This window comes from Melanerpes formicivorus, unplaced genomic scaffold, assembly GCF_026170545.1.
Source record: "Melanerpes formicivorus ecotype bairdi unplaced genomic scaffold, bMelFor1.0.p_v2 SCAF_45, whole genome shotgun sequence".
Taxonomy (NCBI): Eukaryota; Metazoa; Chordata; class Aves; order Piciformes; family Picidae; genus Melanerpes; species Melanerpes formicivorus.
The window spans coordinates 2,609,369-2,630,628 of record NW_027142397.1 but is presented as its reverse complement, the minus strand read 5'-3'; the positions used below and the strand labels follow the sequence as shown (position 1 = coordinate 2,630,628).

The following is a 21,260-nucleotide window of genomic DNA, read 5'->3' as shown; positions in this document are numbered from 1 at the left end:
GGTTCCCGCCGGTTCCCACCGCTTCCGCTTCCCCCGGCCGCACCGGCACCGGACAGCTGTCAGCGAGGATGCGATGGTGCTTTGTGTAACTGCTCCAGAAGCCGCGTCCCGTGCCGGGAGCAGGGGGGCGGCTTACCGTTCCCGCCTGGAAAACGGGTGCCGCGGCCGTGGGGAGCAGCGGGGCAGCACGCAGCTGGCTCTGCGGCCGCTCCGCGCTCTCGGTTGAAGCGAATGGTTGTCCACGGGATGAGAATGACTTTCAGAGATCGCTAAGGATAGCCAGGTTAGCCTTTATTGGTCCCTTGTAACCATGGGCCGAGGTGTCCTTTTCCCAGGACAAACCCAGGGAGCTAAGCAAGGACAGAGCCGCGGGACAGACGGACCGGACCTGTGGGCGCCGTTGCTGCCACCGGTCTGGCCCAGAGAGCGGGTGGACACTTTGAGGGGTTTCAAGACTGTGCAGACAAGCCATTTCCCACTAGCTCCACCCCAGCACCTTTAACTGGAGTTCTTTGATAACTATAGCCCACAAGACTCTTCTCTCTCCAACGCTGCACAACGTGACATACCACATGGGAGTTAACTGTTCTCTGCAAAGAGCCACACAACAGAATGGAGCCAGCCTGACAAGCACACCGAGGGCTTGACTGTACCACAGAGCAGGGCTGCAAGAGCAAGTGCAGGAAGACTCTGTTCCCACGCAGACCCTGCCAAAGTCCTGTAGGACAGCTCAGGGCTGGAAAGGCAAAAGTAGGCAGGCTCAGCTCCCTCATAGTACTACCAAGGCTTTGTACCACGAAACAGGGCTGTGAAGACAGGAGGAAGGCTCAACTCCCACACGTGCCCTGCCAAAGCCTTGTACCGCCATCCAAGGCACAAGCGGGGCTGCAGGCTCAGCTCTTGAGACAGGCCGTGGTGGCTTACCATGGCTGCAGAGGCCCGCCGGGGGTTGCTGCGCTGCCCCTCTTCCTCTCCGGCCTGCAGCCTTTCCCCACCACAGCCCAGGCCCGCGCAGCGCTTCGCGCCTCAGAGCCGCCGCCTGGCGGAAAGGCTGAGGGCGCATGCGCGAAGCCGCTTTGTTCTGGCGCGGACAGCGCCGGCGCATGCGCCGTGACGGCGCTGGGGACTCATTTTCGCGCGGCTGTGACTAATGTTATGCTGCCAGATCTACTCCTGCGCAGTGGGAGCCGAGCGGCTGCTGCGTCCCTGCGCGTGGGTCGGCGCGCGGGAGGCGGGAGGGAAAACGAGACGACGGAGACGGAGGGACGGGACTTCCGCTCCTTCATTTCCGGCCGTGGCGCTGCGGCGGTCGGTGTGGCACCGTTGCTTGGCCCGTTCCACTCCGCGCCCGCCCCGCTGCCCCTACCGCCGCCACCAGCGCTCCGTCCCCGCGTTATGCAGCGCCGCGATGACCCCGCCGGCCGTATGGGCCGCGGGCCGGGCCCCGGTGGCGCCCGCCAAGGGGGTGCTCAGCAGCGGCGACTGGCCCGTGGAGGGGGGGGCCGTGGGAACGCTAGCGGGGCGCAGCCGCCACCGCTTCTGCCGCCCAGCTCTACGGCAGGCGGCTCGTCCGGTCAGGCCTCCTCTGGCAATCCCGCTCCGCTGCTGAGCGGGTCCTCTGTCAAGATGGAGCCCGAGAACAAGTATCTGCCCGAGCTGATGGCCGAGAAGGACAGCCTCGACCCGTCCTTCACGCACGCCATGCAGCTCCTCACAGCAGGTACCGGGGGCCGGGGAGGGCGGGACGGCCCCGTGCAGGGCGCTTCCAGGCGCGGTGGGACGGACAGGTGTTCTCCGGTCGCGGTGGAGTGGACGCGGTATCCCACGAGCTCCGTGGGGCCGGTAGGACCGGAGGCAGCTCCTGCTAAACGCCTTGTGCCGCAAGATTATTGAAGGACCCTCACACGCCCCGGGTCGCTGGGACGGCGGCGGGCAGCTCCCGGGGGAAGCAGGGGAGGTGGGGAGGCGGCGGCGGCCCCTGCGCCGGTCCAGTCTAACTGGCCTGCCCGGTGCGAGATGAAATCTGGGGGGTTGGAAGACGAGAGATTTTTCTCTGTTTAGCCCCGTGCTTAATGGAGGGCTTGGGCTGGGAGAAGAAACGCAGACCCAGAAGTTCCTTTTTAACCCACGGCGTGCCGTCATACCGGCCCCTTCCATCCCTGGGTGGGGGGAGAGCAGGGGAAGGATAAATTAACCTGAGATTGTCCATTGAGCGTCTGCTTGAGTCCCTTGTGCGGCACGGTTTGCGATCGCTTTGGTTTGGTTTTCCCTTCCCATAAAGGCTGTTAGAGCTTGGTTCGCGTTTCTGCTGAGCCTAAAGAGGCGATGGAAATGGCAGTCTTTGTTCTGTGCCCAGACCAAGCCTCCTCCTTCCCCATCCCTGCCCAACCGCCTGGCGTTCTGACTGCCTCCCCGGAGCAGCTGCTGCTGCGCCCGCGTTCCCTGGCGCTCCCTCTCTCTCCCTTTCTCTCGAGTAGGTTCAGCTGCCCCCAGACACGGCAGTCAGCTGAAACAGATGGGAATGACTTAAAATATTTCCTACCGCTTCCAGCTTTCTGTGCGTGAGTGTAGTGAGGAGCGGGGAGGGTACCCGGCGTGAGGCTGCGCTCGGATTTCCGCGGCAGAGCAGCGGAGTGTGCTCTGCTTTTCAAACTGATTTGAAGGTTTCGGGGTCGTGGAAATGAGTGGTGTTGCCACAACTGCTGCGGGGCTAGAGGGTTTTATTAGCACCTCCTCTACCGTAGGGAAGAATCCTTGGGGAATTGCTGCCTCCCATTGTGTGTGAGGAGCCGAGGGGTAGCATCACGGGGTCGGGCGGGGTTGGGGGGGAACGGGGGGGAGGTGGAACTTGGCTTCACTCTCGGGCATCTTGATCTAAATAAATGAGTTTTATAATCCGATTTGCTGAGAATTTAATGCTTTTCATTAACAAAAGCCTTTTAGCCAGCTGATGCTCCGCAGCGCGGTGATAATGCTTCCCAGGGCAATGAAACCTGAGGAGCTGGCTGATTTCCTGCACAAAGGAGGAGGTTCTCAGCCCCACTTAGCAGTGCTTCGGGGGAACAAGGATTGATGAGGGTTTTTACGTTCGTTTTCAACGTTACTGATAGCAGCCTGCAGCTCTGTGAGGCTCCAGATGGATCACTGGAAGAGTTCCAGCTGCTTCCTGCTCACTTTGGGTGTGTGGAAAAATCTCTGCCCTTTGGGGAGCCTTCACCAGCAGCCCAAATTCAGACTGAGCTGAGCAGGAAGCTTGTGAGGAAGGAGCTGCAGTTTAGATGTTAGCTGTTTAGGTGGCTGAATCCCTTTGCACAGGTGACTCCAAACTGCTCTGGAGGGCTCAAAATGTCCCTGCTGCTGTGCCCACCCTTTGGGGATGTTGTGTTGCAGAAGCTGCTGTGAAGCTTGCTGTGGAATTTAGGCCTGGACCGAAGTGTTTCATGCATATGGCCAGCACAGCTTGAGCAAAATGACTTCCAGACAAAGGGAGAACTGATTCTTGAGTGTCAGCAGTATTCCTGCTCCAGCCCCTCCTCAGGAGTGGAATTTGCTCGTCCTGCCTGCCTCTGGGAGAGATCCCTGTGTGGGTTCAGCTGCTGCTTTAACAACTATCTGTTAAAATAAATAAATAAAAAGATAAAGAATCCCAAATACTTTTTTTTTTGTGGTTCTAAAGCTGCTCAGCAGCTCTGGAGGGAAAAAAAAAATCCTCAGTGTTGTTTAGGAGCCAGCTGAAGGGCAGCACAGGGACGGGAGACCGAGTCTGGAGGATGTGCTTTGTGATGGAGAGGCAGGGAAGTGGCTGCCCTTCAGGCTTGTGGTGCTCAGCAGCCTGAACACAGACTGCAAACTGGGATTTCTGGCACCCTTTGGCAGGTTTCCTCCTCTCTGCTTTTGGGGTCCCTTTGCCTGCCTTTGATTCGTGCCCTTCCCAGCTGCTGTGGGGAGGGGAAATGCTGATGCTTTGAAAGGCAGAATCCTCTCTGCTTGTGTGCAGTGGAGAGGTGGGAGATGTCCCCTGATGTGGTACCTAGGTGCAGAGTTCCCTTTCCAAATCCTTAGGGTAATCTTCACTGGCTTTATTTAATGAAGTCCCAGTGAGGTGCTGATTGTCTCTGAGCCTCCTCTGCTGCAGGTGGGCCTGTGAGCCCTCTCATTCCACCAGCGGGTCTCTGTAGCTCACATCTTGTTGGTCCTTATGTTAAGTGCAGCCCTTAACATCCCCAGAAGCGTGGAGTGGTGAGGAGGGGTGGAGGTGGGTGGGTTCAGACACAAAGAAGGACCCATGAAGGGATGGAGCACTGAGCAGTTGGAGTCAGAGCAAAGCACTGCAAAGCAGGGAGGTGTTGGAGGCCTCCTCAGCAGAGCCTTCTGTTGCCCAGAGGGGCTGGTTCTCAGGCCAGGCTCCTCCAGTTGTGTGTTCCAAGGAAGGGAAATGGGCTGTATGGGAATGTCAGATGCTGGGTGGTGGCCTCACAAGGGTGACTTGCCAAGGAGCCAAGCAGTGGGATTAGAGATGGGCTGAGGTCACAGGGGTGATGAGAAACTGGATGTAACCCAGAGCAGTACAAGGTCCTGAAGCTTGCTTTGTGTGGAGTTCAGGCTGTCCTGAAATGGAGAAGATTATCTCAGTTTCTGTGTTTCTGAGCATATCTCCTACCCCTCAAAGGAGCTGTAACTGCCACCTTGAACTTGTGCCCAGCTGTCACAGGCTGTGATGTGCTAATAACCTTTCCCTGTTGCATTTGTCAGTGTATACCTTGCTAAGCCATGCCAACACCACGAGCTGCTGGTGCCTGTCACTGCTGTGACCCTGCCTCCTCCTGTCCCCAGAGCCTCTCCTGCCCCTGCCATTTCCCACAGCTCACCTCCAGGCTTTCTCCTCTGTGCCATTTCCCACAGCTCACCTCCAGGCTTTCTCCTCTGTGCCATTTCCCACAGCTCACCTCCAGGCTTTCTCCTCTGTGCCATTTCCCACAGCTCACCTCCAGGCTTTCTCCTCTGTGCCATTTCCCACAGCTCACCTCCAGGCTTTCTCCTCTGTGCCATTTCCCACAGCTCACCTCCAGGCTTTCTCCTCTGTGCCATTTCCCACAGCTCACCTCCAGGCTTTCCTTTTCTTCCCCATGCCCTGTGCTGGTGGCAATCCCCTCCCTTCCCAGTGCAGAGCTGCCTGCAGATGAATCCTAGTGTAGAAGCTGGAGGGGTGGGGGGAGTTATTTCAGCAGAAAGCAGGAGGGAAGGGCTGGGCTTAGGGCTTGCCAAATTCTGCAGCTTCCACTATTGCCAAAATCCATCCAGGAACAGGTCCCTGCTTCCTCCCCTTGGGAGTCCAACCAGCTGGGGAGCAGCAGTGTGGGAAGGAGGGAGCTCTGCTTTCTTCCAGAGGCTCCCATCCCCAAATTCTTGTGGGTTTTAGGTGAGGGTCTCTGTTGGCTTTGGGGGCATGGGGTCAGTGTTACCATGCTGCTAAAGTAATGCTCTCAGTGCTGTGAGTCCCCAGAAAGTGTCACTGCTTGCAGAGCCACAAGTGTGCTGCAGGACAAGGGTTGAGTTTTCTTTTTGTCAAGGAGGAGCCTGGGCTTAGCTCAGGAGCGGCACTGTGGCTGCTTTAGCCTCCTCCTGGTCGAGCAGCAGCGTTACCAACCCCCTTTACCTGCCCCTTAGGACTTCTGCTGAGACAATGCAATCACTGCCCCCCATGAAGCCCTGGAAACCTCTGCCACACAATGCTGCCAGCCTGCTGCCCTTCCCCCTGGCAAGAAGGTAACCTTCTGCTGCTGCACCTCTGACGGGAGGCATGCTTCACCCCTCCAGGTGTGCTGCTCCTTCCTAGCAGTAAGTGGTCTGACAAACTGCTACCCCTGGGGGTTCAGTGCTGCCTCAGGTCGGGAAGCTGATGTGCCAGAATGCAGGGCAGATAAGGCTGGAATCCAGAGCAGTAGGACATGCTGGAAGGGGCATGTTTGCAGCCCTCCTCCACACCTCTTTCCAGACTTGGAGTTCCTTCTGCAGGTGTGAAGGGGACTGCAAGGGCACCCACACTGAGCTCTGTCCCCAGAGCTGCAGGACTTCAAGTCACAGACTGGCAGGGACCTCTGGAAGGGACCCCTGGAGATTATCTGGTCCAGCCCCTCTTGCTGGCAGGACATGTTGCAACTGAGATGTTTGCAGTCCTCCTCCACACCTATTTCACTGATTGATTGCCTCAGGTTGGAAGGGACTCCCAAAGGTCATCTTGTCCAACCCCCAGACTTGGAGTTCATTCTGAAGGGGGACTGTGAAGTCACCCACACTGAGCTCCATCCCCAAAGCTGCAGAGCTTCAAGGTACAGAATCACAGAGTTCTGGGGGCTGGAAGGGACCTTTGGAGATCATCCAGTCCACCCCTCCCCCTGCCAGGGCAGGTTCCCCTAGAGCAGGCTGCCCAGGACAGCCTCCAGGCAGGTTTGGGAATGAGTTTCTCTGCTCTTCAAGGTTTCTTCTGTGCCTTAGATTTCCTCTGAAGGCTTGGTGAGAGTGGATCTGCTGTTTAGCAAATGGTTAATGATTTGCTGCCCTCCCAGAGTGATTCCCAGGTGCAGCTGCTGCAGGAGGCTGAGTGAACTCTGCTGTGTGGTTGATGTCAGCTGTGAGTCACTGGTGTGCAGAGCCTGACCTCTGACTGCATTGTGCTTTGGCAAGGTAGAGGATGCCTCTGGGTAGTGTTAATTTACATCAAGAAGGGCTTTGGGGTGCTTTAATTCCTGCCATGTGTAGGAAACATTTCTTGTTAGCATTCAGAATGGGCTTGAAGAAATAAACTTGCTGGCTTCAGAGAGCCAAAATAGTTGAGAGGTGATCACATTGGATGAGGGAGCCTGAAGCTCTGCCTGAGCAGGGACAAAGCCACCAAGGCAACCTTCAGCTCCCAAATCTTAATCCTTTGTTCTTAGAGCTGAAAGTCAAACCCCTCCCTAAAGCCACCCAGGGCAGCCAGCTCTGAACCTCCTCTCATACATTTTACAGTGCTTGAACTTTGGTCTTCTTTTGGGGGGGTGTCTTTTTTCCCCCCCTCATGTCTTTAGAAGAATCATTTGCTTTTAAAGCAAACTTCCCCTGCCTGCAGCAGCTCTGTGCCTCCGTGCTGCACTCTTTCAAGCAGTTCCCTGAGGCCCTTCCTGAGCTGAGGGGCCCAGACCTGGACATAATATTCCAGCTGTGGCCTCAGCAGGGCAGAGCAGAGTGGCAGGAGAACCTCTCTGACCTACTCACCACAAGGCCTTCTGATCCACCTCAGGATGCCATTGGCCTTCTTGGCCCCAAGGACACGCTGCTGGCTCCTGGCCACCCTTGTGCTCAGCAGGTGGATGAAGGGCCAAGTTGTATCTGACAGTCCAGTCTTCTCAAACTGAAATCATGACCACTGTGGCCACAGCAAAGCTCCTGACCTGGACAGACATGGCAGGAAGCACCAAGATCTTGCAGCTGCCCTCTTTCCATTCTGGCAGTGACAAAGCAGTCTTCAGTTTCAGCTGTGTCTTGCAGCTTTAATCCACTTATGGATATCATCTTGGCTAACTGTCTCTCTTTCCCCCTGAGATGTGAGAAGTTGCATTCAGAGCTTTTTCAGCTCAGAGGAGATATTTATAGCTCTTGGGTTTGCTGGGGCAATGGCACAATTTAATCTGTGAGGTCGTGCTCCTCTCCTGCTAAGCATCTGGAGCTGGTAATTTGTGATGGCTGAGCATGGTGTGACCAATCTCTTTCTCAGGCCAAAGAGTGCAAATGCTTCACAAGTGGTTGGAGGTGGCTAATAATGGGTTGGCTCCAAATTTGGGGGAGATCATTGTCTAGTGCTGAGCAGGAAATAAAAATCCTTCCTGGCTGGGCTGCTCCTGGAACATAAAACCCAGTCAGCTGGGGGCTGTGTTCCTCTGCAAGGTGTGCAGGGTTCCCCTTGTGCAAAGGGAGGTGCAGTCATGCCTCTGAGAGCCTCTGCTGAAAGTGCCTGCCTTGAAGATACTCAGTCAGGGCTTGCATTTAGGTTGGGAGGGATCCTCAAAGGGCAGCTTGTCCAACCCCCCTGCACTCAGCAGGGACAGCTCCAACCAGACCAGGCTGCCCAGGGCTACACCAAGCCTGATCTTGAGTGTCTCCAGGGACAGGCTCTCATCCATTTGGGCTGGCTGTGAAGAGAGGACTCTCTCCAGCCACCTCTCAGTGACCACTGAATTTCCAGCCAGGCTGGAGGAGGTGTGTGTGTACCAGTTCCTGATTAGCCTGCCTTCATGACCTACTTCCAGAAGGTTGCTTGGCCTTTGTTCCAGATCCTCCTGAGGCTGCAGCATGCCTTCACTTCAAGTCAGAGGCTGCCTCTCTGCTTTTCCAGGACTCTCCAATTCACAACAGACATTAAAAAATCAGAATCTTATTTTAAGAGACAAAGGAGGGGGAGGAAGAAAAAAGGATGTGTAGTTGTTGCAGTGCCTGAATCAAGTTAAGGACTTGTGACACTTGCTTTTATGGCTGTGTGCCTGAGGCTTACAACTCCAGAAGCCCAGTCAGAAAGAAAGGAAAGTGCATTTCCTCTAATGAAATGAAGCTCATAAGACTTTCATCAGCCAGGCTGCACTCTGGAGTGGCACTCAGGCAGCCTTCCCTTTATTGGGATTGTTTTCACCTCATCTACAGCTCCTGATGGCAAGGTCTGTTGGCACCACTAACTGAATTACAGCTCTAAAGCAGCTCAGCAGCTCCAGCCATGGGAACTTGCCTGATGTGCTGATGGCCAACAGTGTCAGCAGGACTGTGTGCAGTCACAGGGTGACAGACTGCATAGGGATGGAAGGGACCCTCAAAGGTCATCTTGTCCAACCCCCCTGCAGGCAGCAGGGACATCTCCAACTAGCTCAGGCTGCCCAGGGCTACATCCAGTCTGCTCTTGAATGTCTGCAGGGATAGGGCCTCACCCACATGGGGCAGTGTTAAATCTCTGCCTTCCCAGGACCTCCCATGAGGGGTGGGAGAAATACATTTGCAGCCTCATGAAATGATTTGCCCAGCTGGAGGCTGGCAGGGCATGTTCCTGCACCCAGCTCTGCAGTGCTGCCTTCTGAGCCCTGCCCCATCACCTCCTTCCCACCACAGAGTGCAGCAGGTTGGAAGGGACCCTCAGAGGGCATCTTGTCCAACCCCCTGCAGCCAGCAGGGAGATCTCCAAGCAGGTCAGGGGCCCAGCAAGCCTGACCTGGGATGTCTGCAGGGATGGGGCCTCAGCCACCTCTCTGGGCAGCCTGTTCAGTGTCTCCCCACCCTCACTGTGCAGAGCTTCCTCCTGGTGTCCAACCTAAATCTCCCCTGCTCCAGTTTCAAACCACTGCTCCTCATCCTATCCCCACAGACCTTTCTGAACAGTCCCTCCCCAGCCTGCCTGCAGGTCCCCTCCAGATACTGAAATGGTCAGAGGGGTTGGGGCTGGTTTTGTTGTAGCTTCAGGAGCCCACCCAAGGGCACTGCCTTTGTGGTGGAGGCAGGAGCCTGGGGACTGCTAGAGGGAGGCACAGCAGAAGGAAGATGCAAAACTGTGTTTGCAATTTCCTCCTTTTCTCTGCTGCAGGTTTCTTGCAGACCATTCTCTGCTGTTGGTTCTGCTTTTTGTGCAGTGTCCCCTTTGTGGCCTTCTGGAATTCCTAGGTGTGAAGGGAGGCAGAGAAGAGGCAGGCTGTGGGCTGGCACTGCTGGGGTTGGCGCTGCTGAGGTTGGCTCTGCCTATCCAGACTCCATGAATGCAGTGCTGAGTGGTGGTCATCTGTTGACAGAGAAATGAGGGGGGGTTGTGGGGGTGTCCTCTCCTAATTCCAACCCTCCAGCTGATGCTGGCTTGAGGAATGTAAGCAGCCCTATTTTTATCTTGTTGTAGAGATTGAAAAAATTCAGAAGGGGGAGACAAGCAAGAAGGAGGAGGAAGAGAACTACCTGGATTTGTTTTCCCACAAGAACATGAAACTGAAAGAACGAGTTCTGATACCTGTCAAACAGTACCCCAAGGTGAGGGCCAGAAGAGAGCTTCCTGAACCTCTGGGGTCTGCTTGGTTTGCTGTGGAGTTTTGGTGTGGGTTTGGTTGGTTTTGGGGCTGGGGTTTGTTTTGATGGCTGGCTCAGAGCTAGCAGCTGTCAAAGTCTCAGGAGCAGCTGTGCCACTGCCCCACTGTCTCCATGGAATCTGTTTCTCCTGGGCAAGCTTGTGGGCTCTGGTTCCTTGATCTCTCACACTTGGGGAGCAAGCATAGCTGGGCTCCATTATGGCTGGAAGAGGCACTTCCAGATGTAGAGCTTTGAGTTCTACAGTCAAGAGCTCCTTGAACTCTTCAGGCTTTGCTGGAGAGTGGATGTTAAGATTGAACACTTTGCAGGAGTTCATCTAACTTGATGATCTGTTGGTTGGTTGGTTGGTTTTGTTTAGTTTCTTCCCCTCAAAAAGGATGTTCTGGGACTCACATTTTCTGGTGCCTTTGCTTTGGTCCCCTGGCTTTTTGGTGAGGTGAAGAGCAGCTGGGAGTGATTCAGTTCTTCTGTCAGCCAGCACAGCATGGAGGGAAGCTAAGTTTAAGGCTTCTGAACTCTGGAGCTCATTCTCCTTTGGTGTTGGGTTTGGTTTGTTTTCTCCATTCACAGTTCAACTTTGTTGGGAAGATTTTGGGACCTCAAGGCAACACCATCAAGAGGCTTCAGGAAGAAACTGGTGCTAAGATCTCCGTGCTCGGGAAGGGCTCGATGCGAGACAAGGCAAAGGTGAGGGCAGCCCCCTTCAGAGCATCCCCTGAGGCCTTGCAGTGTGCTGGGGGCAGTCACAGAACCCCAGCATGGTGGGGGGTGGAAGGGGGACTTTTGGTGAACCTGCTCTGGCAGGAGGATTGGACTGGATGATCTCCAGGAGTCACAGAATGGCTCAGGTTGGAAGGGACCTCAGAGATTTATCTGCTCCAACCTTCCTGCCACGGGCAGGGACACCTCTCCACCAGACTTGGCTGCCCAAGGCCATACCCAGCCTGACCTTGGCAGCTGTGGCTCAGTTGGTAGTGCATAAGACCTTTAATTGGAAGGTCTTGAGTTCAAGCCTGCAGTGGGCAGTAGTGTCCTCCCTACTCTAGTCATGAGGTCTGTGGTGACAGGTTGGACTCGATGATCTTTGAGGTCTCTTCCAACCTTAGTGATACTGAATGATACTGAATACTGAACCCTGAGGAGGAGGCATCCACAGCCAGCCTGGGCAACCTATTCCACAGTCTCACCACCTTCCTATGAAGAATTTCTTCCTCAGCTGCAGTCTAACTCAGCTCTCTCACAGCTCCAAACCATTCCCCCTTGTCCTGTCTCCAGACACCCTCAGGAAAAGTCCTTCTGCAGCCTTCCTGCAGGATCCCTTCAGGTCCTGGCAGGCAGCTCTGAGGTCCCTCTGGAGTTTTCTCCTCTCCAGGCTGAACACCCCCAGCTCCCTCAGCCTGTCCTCATAGCAGGGGGGCTCCAGCCCTTGGCTCATCTTTGTGACCTCCCTCTGAACTCACTCCCAACAGCTCTGTGTCCTCCTTATGAAGCTTACAAACAAGCCAGAGGGGCAAAAGCTTTTCAGGGCAATGAGGGGAAGAGCTGAATTGTTCCAGCTCTGTTACAGCTTTGGAGTGAGCAGGAAGGGGAAGAAACATTCTTATCATTTTTCCTGCTGGAGAAAAAAAAAAAAGCCAAACCCTCCTGGCACTTTGTGATTCACTAAAGATGCTCAGGACCATGCTGCTTCAACATCTTCACTGAACCATGAGAATTTGAGGATTTCAGAGGGAGCAGCTGGGGGAAAAAAGAAAGCTTTTATTCCTTATTAGTTTTTGTTCTGGAGAGGAAACAAAGTCCTTCAGAGAAGGACTTTGAAGGAGTTGCTGGAATGAATTCTAAGGTCCCTTCCCAACCTGAGCCATTCTGGGATTCTTAAAGCCATCTCATTAACACCAGGATCAAAGAGTGGAGTTAAGAGGAAGCTGCTTTGAGGCATCAGCCTTCACTAGGTGGAAATGAGCAGCTCCAGCTCATTCCATTGAGGAGAAAGGGCACAGCTTGCAGGTGCTTAATCTTCTAGGGGGGGCAGAAAAAGTGCCTGGTGTCAATGCATTGGCAGAAATATCAGTCACCTGGAAAGGCAGCTCTGAGGAGATAGGAAGAAGCATAGCCAGCAGCAGGGCCAGGGAGGTGATTCTCCCCCTCTGCTCTGCTCTGGTGAGACTTCACCTGGAGCACTGCATCCAGCTCTGGAGCCTCTGTTAGAGGAAGGATCTGGAGGTGCTGGAAGGTGTCCAGAGCAGGGCCACAAGGGTGAGCAGAGGGCTGGAGGCTGGAGCTGCTCTGCTATGAGGACAGACTGAGGGAGTTGGGGCTGCTCAGTCTGGAGAGGAGAAGGCTCTGAGGAGACCTAATTGTGGCCTTCCAGGATCTGCAGGGGGCTCCAAGAAAGCTGGGGAGGGACTTTTGAGGGTGTCAGGGAGGGATAGGACTGGAACAAAACTAGAAATGGGTAGATTCAGATTGGATGTCAGGAAGAAGTGCTTCCCCATGAGGGTGGTGAGACACTGGCACAGGTTGCCCAGGGAGGTGGTGGAAGCCTCACCCCTGGAGGTGTTTGCAGCCAGGCTGGAGGTGGCTGTGAGCAACCTGCTGTGGTGTGAGGTGTCCCTGCCCATTGCAGGGGGGTTGGGACTGGCTGAGCCTTGAGCTCCCTTCCAACCCTGACAATTCCCTGATTCTGTGAAGTGTAGGTGGCAGCTGGATGTTGGCATCATCTGTGTCCAGGTATGGCCAGAATGCTGGGGCAGACATTTCCTGGGGTGGGGGTGTGGGGAAGGACAGGGAAAGCTAAAAGCTGTTTCTCTGCACTTGTTTGGGTTGAGGAAGCTCTGCTCTGCTCTGCTCTCTTTCAGGAGGAGGAGCTGCGGAAAGGGGGGGACCCCAAATATGCTCACCTCAACATGGATCTGCATGTCTTCATTGAAGTTTTTGGGCCCCCTTGTGAAGCTTATGCTCTGATGGCTCATGCCATGGAAGAAGTCAAGAAGTTCCTCGTCCCAGTATGTACCTTCATCTCCTTTCCTCCTCCGAGGAGGAGCTTGAGGGGTTGGAGATGGGGAAAGATTTGCAGAGCCTGAGGCTGGAGCTGCAGGACTTGGTGTGGTTGAGGAAGGCCTGGAGCATTAAATCTGTGTTTAATACTTAAGGTGACAGAATTACTAAAGGCTGGAAAAGATCTGCAAGGTGAAGTCTAACCAAAGCTGCCAAGGCCCCCACTAAACCACGTCCCTCAGTGCCACATCTCCGCAGGTTTTCACTCCCTCCACCCCTGCCCTGGGCTGCCTGTTCCAGGGCTTGACAACCTTTTTATGCCTTGAGTCCAACCTAAACCTTTCCTGTTGTAACTTGAGGCCATTTCCCCTCATCCCTGCTGCTTGTTCCCTGGGAGAAGAGACCTGGCTGTACCCTGGCACCGCGTTCTGGGAGCTGAGAATACTCCGCCTGAAATCCCAGGGGCAGGCGGAACCCTGGAGGGGTGGGCAGCAGGGAAGTGTGGAAAAGGATGTGGGCACTGTGTGATTTCTGTGAGTCTGACACAGAGAGGAGGAGAAATTGCTCTGCAGAGTGTCTTTGAAGGAGAGAGGTCATCTTCAAGGAGCCCCTGGGAGGTACAAAACCTCCGCTTGCTAAAGCGAGCGTGCAGCCCTGCTATTTAAAGTGTCTTATCTGTGGCTGCCTTCAAGCAGTGTGTTAAACTTGGGAAAATGGGCAGAGAAGTCACTCTGGAAGCCAGCAGTGCTGTGGAGACACATCTGGCAGGAGCCTCCTGGCTTTGTGGCGTTGCCATGGCACCGTGAAGATGCTCATAGCGAGGCCCAGCCTGTCTGAGCGCGGTGGGGACGGGTGGGCTCCCGTGGCTTCCTGCAGGGCCACCAGGGATCTGTGCTGATTCTCAGAGCTAGATCCCCTGAGGGGAGACAGCCTCGTGGAGCCAGACACATGCTGAGTGCCTAAGAAATGGGAAGGACAGCCTGGGTTTGCAAATGGGGCTTTACTCTGCAGCAGGCTGCTGCCTGCCCTGATCCTTCAGCGTGTCAGTGGTTCCCGCTGTGTGGGCTCGCTGCCAGCCACTCGACTTTAAGTGGGAGCTGTGAGGTGCTGAAGGTGAGAGATGTCTTGCCTGCCTTCACCTCTCAACTCTCCACCATGTGCAAATAAATCTCAAAGAGCCACAGAGTCATTTAGCCTGGAAAAGGCCTGGGTCATTGAATCCAACCATTAACCCAACGCTGCCAAGTCTGCTGCTAAGCCTTGTCCCTCAGCACCACAGCTACACAGTTATTCAGTACTTCCAGGGGTGGAGACTCCACAGCCTCCCTGGGCAGCCTGTGCCAGTCTTTGAGAACCCTTTCAGGGAAGAAATGGCTCCTAATACCCAATCTAAACCTCCCCTGGTGCAACTTGAGGCCATCTCCTCTCATTCTATCGCTTGTTACTAGGAAGGAGACCAACCCCCACCTAGCTCCAACCTCCTTTCAGGGAGCTGTAGAGAGCAGTGAGATCTCCTTTCAGCCTCCTTTTCTCCAGGCTCTACAACCCCAGTTCCCTCAGCCCTGTTTTCCAGACCCTTCACCAGCTTATTTACCCTTTCCTGGGCACATTGCAGCCTTTCAGTGTCCTCTTGGAGTGAGATGCCCACTATAAGGAAGGCATCTTGCTGCCATCCCTGGGATGCTGAGCATCAGGTAGCCCCAGAACCCTCGTGAGGGAGGTCCTCTGCCCAGGGACCAGCTGTGGTGCTCGGTGCAGGGCCTGGGCATGCAGGTGGTGTGTCCCCCTTGGCCTGTTTGGAGGAGGCTGGCAGCTGTGCACTGCTGCCTGCTGTGCAGGTCCCAGTACAGCTAACCAGCAGCTTTGAGTTTAGGACTCTCAGGTGATTTTCCATCCCTGTGTGGCAGCTGGTGATACCCTGGAGCCCAGGCTGGCTAGTTAACTGTTCTTTGGAGCTGACTCTCTCCCTGTTTTAGGACATGATGGATGATATCTGCCAGGAGCAGTTCCTGGAGCTCTCCTATCTGAACGGTGTCCCAGAGCCAGCTCGCGGCCGAGGAGTCCCTGTGAGGGGAAGGGGAGCAGCTCCACCACCACCTCCACCTGTTCCAAGGTACCTTTCCCATACCCCACAGACCTGGAAATGTTGCATCCTGCTCAGGCTTGTGCTGCCAGATGAGGCTCACACTCCTTGTTCTCACACATCAGCTGTTGGCCTTGACCTTGGCTTTTGGCCATGGCTTTCCAGCCTTGTGTGTTGCAATGCTCTCAGCCAGCTGGCACCGAGCCTTTGGTGTGTTTTGAGGTGGAATCTGGGATGTCTTCTGTCTTCTTTTGGGTGCCTGAAGTCAGTAGCTTCATGAAGTAACCTTTCAACAACTGGCCTGCAAAAAGCCATGCTGTAGATTGATGGGGGTCATGTTTGCTTCTGGAGCCTTCAGCAGAAGCAGCAATTTCAGTTTGAAGTGACCTTCCCCAGGAAAGTTAGAGGCTGGCATTATTCTGTCATTGCTGTCAAGGCACTGGGAGAAATTGGTGATCAAGCTGTTGCTGGAGTTCTTGCTTCACTACCTCTTTCATAAGGAGAAGGTCTTTGCTTCTGAGTGTTTAGCTCAGAAGTGCCCCTGCTCATCTCAGCACTGATCTTCACAGGCCTGGGGTGGAGCAGCCATTACAGGTTAGAGCCAGGGGCTTGCTTGAAATGAACTCAAGAGAAATGGTTTGGCCAGAGGTTGCTGTCAGATTTATGTCTTCATCTGTGCAGTGTCTGATGCAGCAGAGGCCTCACCCCAGAAGAGGTTTCTGTGAATCCTGCAGTGCAGGAGCATTAACAGCTCCTGGGCTTGGGCTCTTGATGAAGAGTTGATGGCTCAGCTGATGAGGACTCTCTGTTTATCAAGCTGCTGCATTTCAGAGCAGGTGTAAGAAGCACCTGGGCTGCCCTCGGGGCTCAGCTGGAGCAGCAGCACAGCCAGAGCTCTTCACAGTCCTTTCTGTCTCCTTTTCAGGGGGCGTGGGGTTGGTCCTCCCCCTCCTCCTCCTCCTCCTCGGGGAGCCCTTGTGAGAGGAGCCCCAGTGAGGGGCACCATTGGCAGGGGAGCTGCTGTAGCCCGGGGAGTGCCTCCTCCCCCAGCAGTACGAGGTGCTCCTACCCCCAGAGCACGTGCAGCTGGCATCCAGAGGATACCACTTCCTCCTCCTCCTGCTCCAGAATCCTATGATGAATATGTAAGAAACTCTTTTTTTTAATCTTTGGGGTGGTTTTCTTTGTTTCAATTCCTACTACCTGACCATGCATTAAAATCAGGCCTAAAAGCAGTGAGATGGCATCAGAGAAGTGACCACCAGTCCCTAGTGTGGTGCTGGGTGCCCTGCTCTGCCGTTTTAGTCCCCATAGGAACTGCTGATGTTCTAAATACAAGGGGAATGGTGGGGTTTATTCAGCTGAAATGTACCCCCAAGGCTGCAGCTTGCCCTCAAAATCACCACCTCACACACTCCTCCTGCAGGAGGAATTCTTTGAGCATGAAACCCCAAAGGTTTCTCCCTGGCCCCCAAGTCCTTGAAGGGAATCTGTGAATGAGCATGGTGATGATTTTAAGTTGTGCAGCTAAGCATCACCCTCCTGCCAAGCTTCTCTTGGCCCCCCTGCTCTTGGTGTTCTAAAGGAGCAGCAGGACAGCTGGGTTGGATATGCACCCAGCATTTGGGGGAATCCTCACAGATAGTGATGTTTCCCCACATGGAAAAAAAACCTCTCACAAAACCAATCAATAATGAATAGGTTGGGATTGGTCCACCTGTAGATCTTGTGGTGTGGGTAACACATCCTGGGAGGTGGATTTGTAGTGCAGACAAACTGCAGCCTTGGACATGTAAATGACTCTGCTCAGTCAGTATTGGTGTGGCTCATTCCCCCCATGCCACAGGACACAAGGAGATCTTGGTTAGCTTTGTCTTGTGATTGAGGCCTTTCCCTGTGCCTCCACCCTTGAGCCCCTCCCCTGTGGCAGACCAGGATTCCCAGGCTCTTCTGGGAGCAGCTGTAGCCTGAAGTCAGTTTTGCCATTCCTCTTGCTCAGGCTTTAACCTTTGGTCCTTCCATTCACACTGTTTATGCCATCATCCATTTCAGGGCTATGATGATGCCTATGCAGACCAGAGCTATGAGGGCTATGAAGGTTACTACAGCCAGGGCCAGGGGTGAGTTGCTTGTCTCTGTTCCTGAGCTTTATGCATCATCCTGGGATCCTTTTGTTTCTTTTAAAGGAATGGAAACACATTTCTAAGCTTGAGCTGTACAGAGAGTGCCTTATTCTACTGGAATCTACCTGGGAAATCCCTTTTGGGGGTGTCCCAGTGTCCATAACACTCCAGGACACCGTGGCCATGAGTCATGTTGAGGCATTTTTGCTTTCCAAGTGTTGGTGCAAGCTGTGTGCAGATGAGGAATGTGATTTCAGCACCGTGTGTAATCACCCTAATTGCTCTTCCAGGGACACAGAATACTATGATTATGGACATGGGGAGGCACAGGATACCTATGAAGCTTATGGTATGTCTCTTGACTGGGAAGGGGCTGCATATAGCTGGGAATTACCTACAGTGGTTGGGAATTGCTTGTGGCCTACCAGGTGTTTTCCACTCCATGCCCTGAGCAAAAGCTTGAGGAGAACCTTAAGGGTTTCTCATGGTAGAAGATTGATGCCCTAAAGATTTGGGTTGGAAGGGACCTTAAAGGTGACCCAGTTCCAACCCTCCTGCCATGGGCAGGGACACCTCCCCACCAGCCCAGGTTGCTCAAGGTCTCATCCAGCCTGGCCTTGAATACCTCCAGGGAGGAATCATCATCCACAACCTCCCTGGGCAACCTGTTCCAGTGCCTCCCCACCCTCACTTTCTTAATAGCAAGTCTAAATCTACCCTCCAGGTCTGAACACCCAAAGGCACTCTGTGGTTTTGAGGTTCTTACCTAGCTTGATTGTCCAAAGTTGCTGCTTTTTCAAATTCCCCTTCTTTTTTTTTAACTGTGGAAATATCTTTTCATTTCCCTTGTGGCTTCAGAGTATTTTAAGAGCTCTGGATTTCCACCCACAGTGATGCTTTTGCTGGAATCTGGTTTGCAGGGATTGTGTTTTGTTGAGCTGGATGAGCACATGGTTCCATCTGCTTCCTTATGCTCTGAAACCTGCTCACTGACACTGTACCTTTGCTTGGGAAATGGATTTAAGTGTCACACAAAGGCCTCACTTTGGGGGGGAAACAGCTTGGGTCAACAAGATCTGCAAGCAGTCCATGAGGTTTAGCTAATTGGAATTGCCTGAAGCTGTCAGCTTAGGGCTGTGAGAGAGCAGTTTATAGATCCATAGAAAGGTTTGGGTTGGAAGGGACCTTGAAGGTCATCTAGTTCCAATCCCCTCCCATGGGCAGGGGCACCTTCCACCAGCACAGGTTGCTTGAGGCCTCATCCAACCTGGCCTTGAACACCTCCATGGAGGGGACATCCACATCCCCCCTAGGCAACCCATTCCAGAGTCTCACCACCCTCATACTGAAGAGCTTCTTGCTAAGCTCCAGTCTAACCCTGCTCTCCCTCAGCTTCAAACCATTCCCCCTTCTCCTGTCTCTAGACATCCTCAGGAAAAGTCCCTCTGCAGCCTTCCTGCAGGATCCCTTCAGCTACTGGAAGGCAGCTCTGAGGTTCCCCTGGAGCCTTCTACAGGCTGGACACCCCCAGCTCCCTCAGCCTGTCCTCGTAGCAGTTAAGTCCTGAGGAGTTCACATTCAGGTGCTTCACCAGAGATGCTTTTCCAGTCCAAGATGCAGTGGAGCAGACAGCTGCTGTCTTTCCCCTTGGCTGTCTCTCCTGCCTTCAATGGCTTGGTTTGTTGCCTGCGTTCGTCAGGCAGCACAAAGAGGCCTTTGTGCCTCCTACTTGGTAGGAGAGTGGTGGTGGTGTCTGGGATGTGAAGGCCAAAATGCTCACTGTATACTTGGCATGAAGTTGCCACAGCTAATCTGTTTATCCACAGTCATTTCCTTTTGGTCTCTGCTTTCACAGAAACAGAATTAGAGAACTAAGTTGTTGAGCCAGGCTGGAGATTGGGTCTGAGAGAATGGGAATGTGCTCCGTGGTGGTAGGAACAGCCTTGGCTGGCTGCTGGGCTTGGCTTTCATGAACTGGTGGACCTGGAGGGAAAGGCAGGTGTGGAAGTATGAGTGGTGCAAGCACCAGCCCATAATGAAAGCTGAGTTTGGCTATTTGGAACATCAGCTACCTAGGGGTCAAGAGGGGAGTGAACTTTGTTGGCATTTGGTGGCAGCAGAAGGGTTTGGGTTGTCCTGGTGTGTGTAGTGTCCCATCAGCAGGGCCAGCCCCAGCAGTGTCTGCTCTGAAGAGGCAGCAGCTGCTGTCTGGTTGTGTATTTTCCTGTGCTTGTAGAAGGGAAGGAACAGAAAAATCTGGAAGCAGGCTGGTGTCTGGAAGTCCAGTCAGACATGCTGCCATCCTACACCTCTTTCTTTTTTTTTTTCCCCCTCCTTTTTATTTTTTGTCTTTTTCCCCCCCTTTTTCTTTTTTCTCTTTTTTTCCTCCTCTTTTTCTGTTCTGTTTCCTCCTCTCTTTTCTCTTCTGTTCTGTTTCCTCCTCTCTTTTCTCTTCTGTTCTGTTTCCTCCTCTCTTTTCTCTTCTCTTCTGTTTCCTCCTCTCTTTTCTCTTCTCTTCTGTTTCCTCCTCTCCTCTCTTTCTTTGGTTGGTTTGGTGTTTGTTTGGGTTTTGTTTTTTTTTTGTGTTGTTGTTGTGTTCTTATTCCCACAGGGCAAGATGACTGGAATGGCACCAGACCCTCCCTGAAGGCCCCCCCAGCCAGGCCTGTGAAAGGGGCCTACAGAGAGCACCCATACGGACGTTATTGAACCACCAAAAATAACAGAACCACGAAGGGAGGGAAAAAACCAAACCAAACTACCAATTATGAGCAAAAAAAACCACCCCAAAACCCCCAAGTTGTTACTGATTCTTGTATCTCCCAGGATTCCTGTTGCTTTACCCACACCAGACAAGTAATTGTCTCCCTGTTTTTCTTTGTGGCCCTTTTCTTTTCTCCCCCTCCCAGTCCATCCTCACCCCCACCCCCACCCCACCCACCCCCTTCATCCCTCTGCATTCTGGCTTCTTGTCTGTAGTCTTTTAAAACTGAGTTAAATAGAGATTTAGAGGACAGACTTTTTAATTCATTTCCTTTTGGTTTTTTTCCTCTTTTTTTTTTTTTGTGCCTCTCTTTTTTTCTTTTTTTCCCCTTTTTTTTTCTTTCTTTTGCTTTATTTTCAAGTGTGGAGATTGCCTTTTTTTTTTTTATATTTTTCTCCTCTCCTTTCTCTGTTGTTTAGCTAAAAAAAAAAAACAAAAACAAAACCCCAAAAGAACAACTGTACCTTTTTTAATAAAAAGCAAAAAAAAAATCCAACAAAAAAAAAATTAGAGTTAAAAAACAACAACAAAAAAAAAAAAAAAACCACATAATAAATGTTAGTTTCCAATGCTTTGCTTAGCACTTATGAAACCTAAGGGGTTTGTTAACCTTTTTAAGTTTGGCTGTTATATTATTTTACTCTTATATTTTTTTTTTTGGTGAGGAACCCTTAAAAGTTGCTAGTTGCAGAATCCCCCAAGTAGGCTACATTTCAAAATTCAGGGTGGTGGTGGGGAGGGGTTTTTTATTAGGCATTAAAAAGCCAAAACCAAAACCGACCACAAAACATCATAATGTTAACAGTAGTTGCTTAGAAGTAAGCTCGAGGTGTCAAAACCACCCTTTAAACAAAGAAAAACCCAAAACAAACCCAAACAAAAAAAAACCACCAAACCAATTGCTGGTGAAATCTTTACTTTAAATCTTAATACCAAGGATCCTCCAAACAAATTAAATAGTTTTTTTGGGTTTTCTTCTTTAAAAAAACAAAACAACAATAATTGACTTAAAACCAAACAATTAGAGGGGGTAAAAAACCAAAAGAACAACAAAAAAACAAAGTTGGACTTTTTTCTTATGTGGGTTTTGAAATCTAGCCCAGGAACGTGCAGTGTTGAGAGATGCTTGGGAAGCTGATTGATGCTTTTGTTGTTCCCATTGTAAAAAGGGGGGTTCTGAGGTTTATAATGGGGGGGAAGGAGGGGG

At 52.8% G+C, this 21,260-nt stretch overlaps 1 protein-coding gene across 3 annotated transcripts; it reads left to right on the top strand.

Moving 5' to 3' along the window:
- Positions 1–1,140: 1,140 nt before the first annotated feature.
- KHDRBS1 (KH RNA binding domain containing, signal transduction associated 1) lies at positions 1,141–20,943 on the top strand. 3 transcript variants are annotated; one of them, XM_068159277.1, is made up of 9 exons: positions 1,141–1,720; positions 9,902–10,029; positions 10,657–10,773; positions 12,945–13,091; positions 15,060–15,196; positions 16,092–16,311; positions 17,219–17,286; positions 17,580–17,638; positions 19,907–20,943. In XM_068159277.1, the coding sequence occupies exons 1-9, from the start codon at positions 1,156–1,158 to the stop codon at positions 19,996–19,998; spliced, it is 1,533 nt and encodes a 510-aa protein (XP_068015378.1). In that variant the 5' UTR covers positions 1,141–1,155; the 3' UTR covers positions 19,999–20,943. The 3 variants fall into 3 exon arrangements, with proteins under 3 accessions (XP_068015378.1, XP_068015377.1, XP_068015376.1); XM_068159276.1 differs by having other exon boundaries at positions 19,901–20,943; XM_068159275.1 differs by lacking the exon at positions 19,907–20,943 and adding an exon at positions 18,714–19,894.
- The last annotated feature ends 317 nt before the right edge of the window (positions 20,944–21,260 follow it).

Coding starts and splice junctions, on each gene's coding strand:
- KHDRBS1 (XM_068159275.1), top strand. CDS start 1,156: ATGCTGCCAGATCTACTCCTGCGCAGTGGGAGCCGAGCGGCTGCTGCG. Junction 1,721..9,901: donor CATGCAGCTCCTCACAGCAG/GTACCGGGGGCC, acceptor ATCTTGTTGTAG/AGATTGAAAAAATTCAGAAG. Junction 17,287..17,579: donor TACTACAGCCAGGGCCAGGG/GTGAGTTGCTTG, acceptor TTGCTCTTCCAG/GGACACAGAATACTATGATT.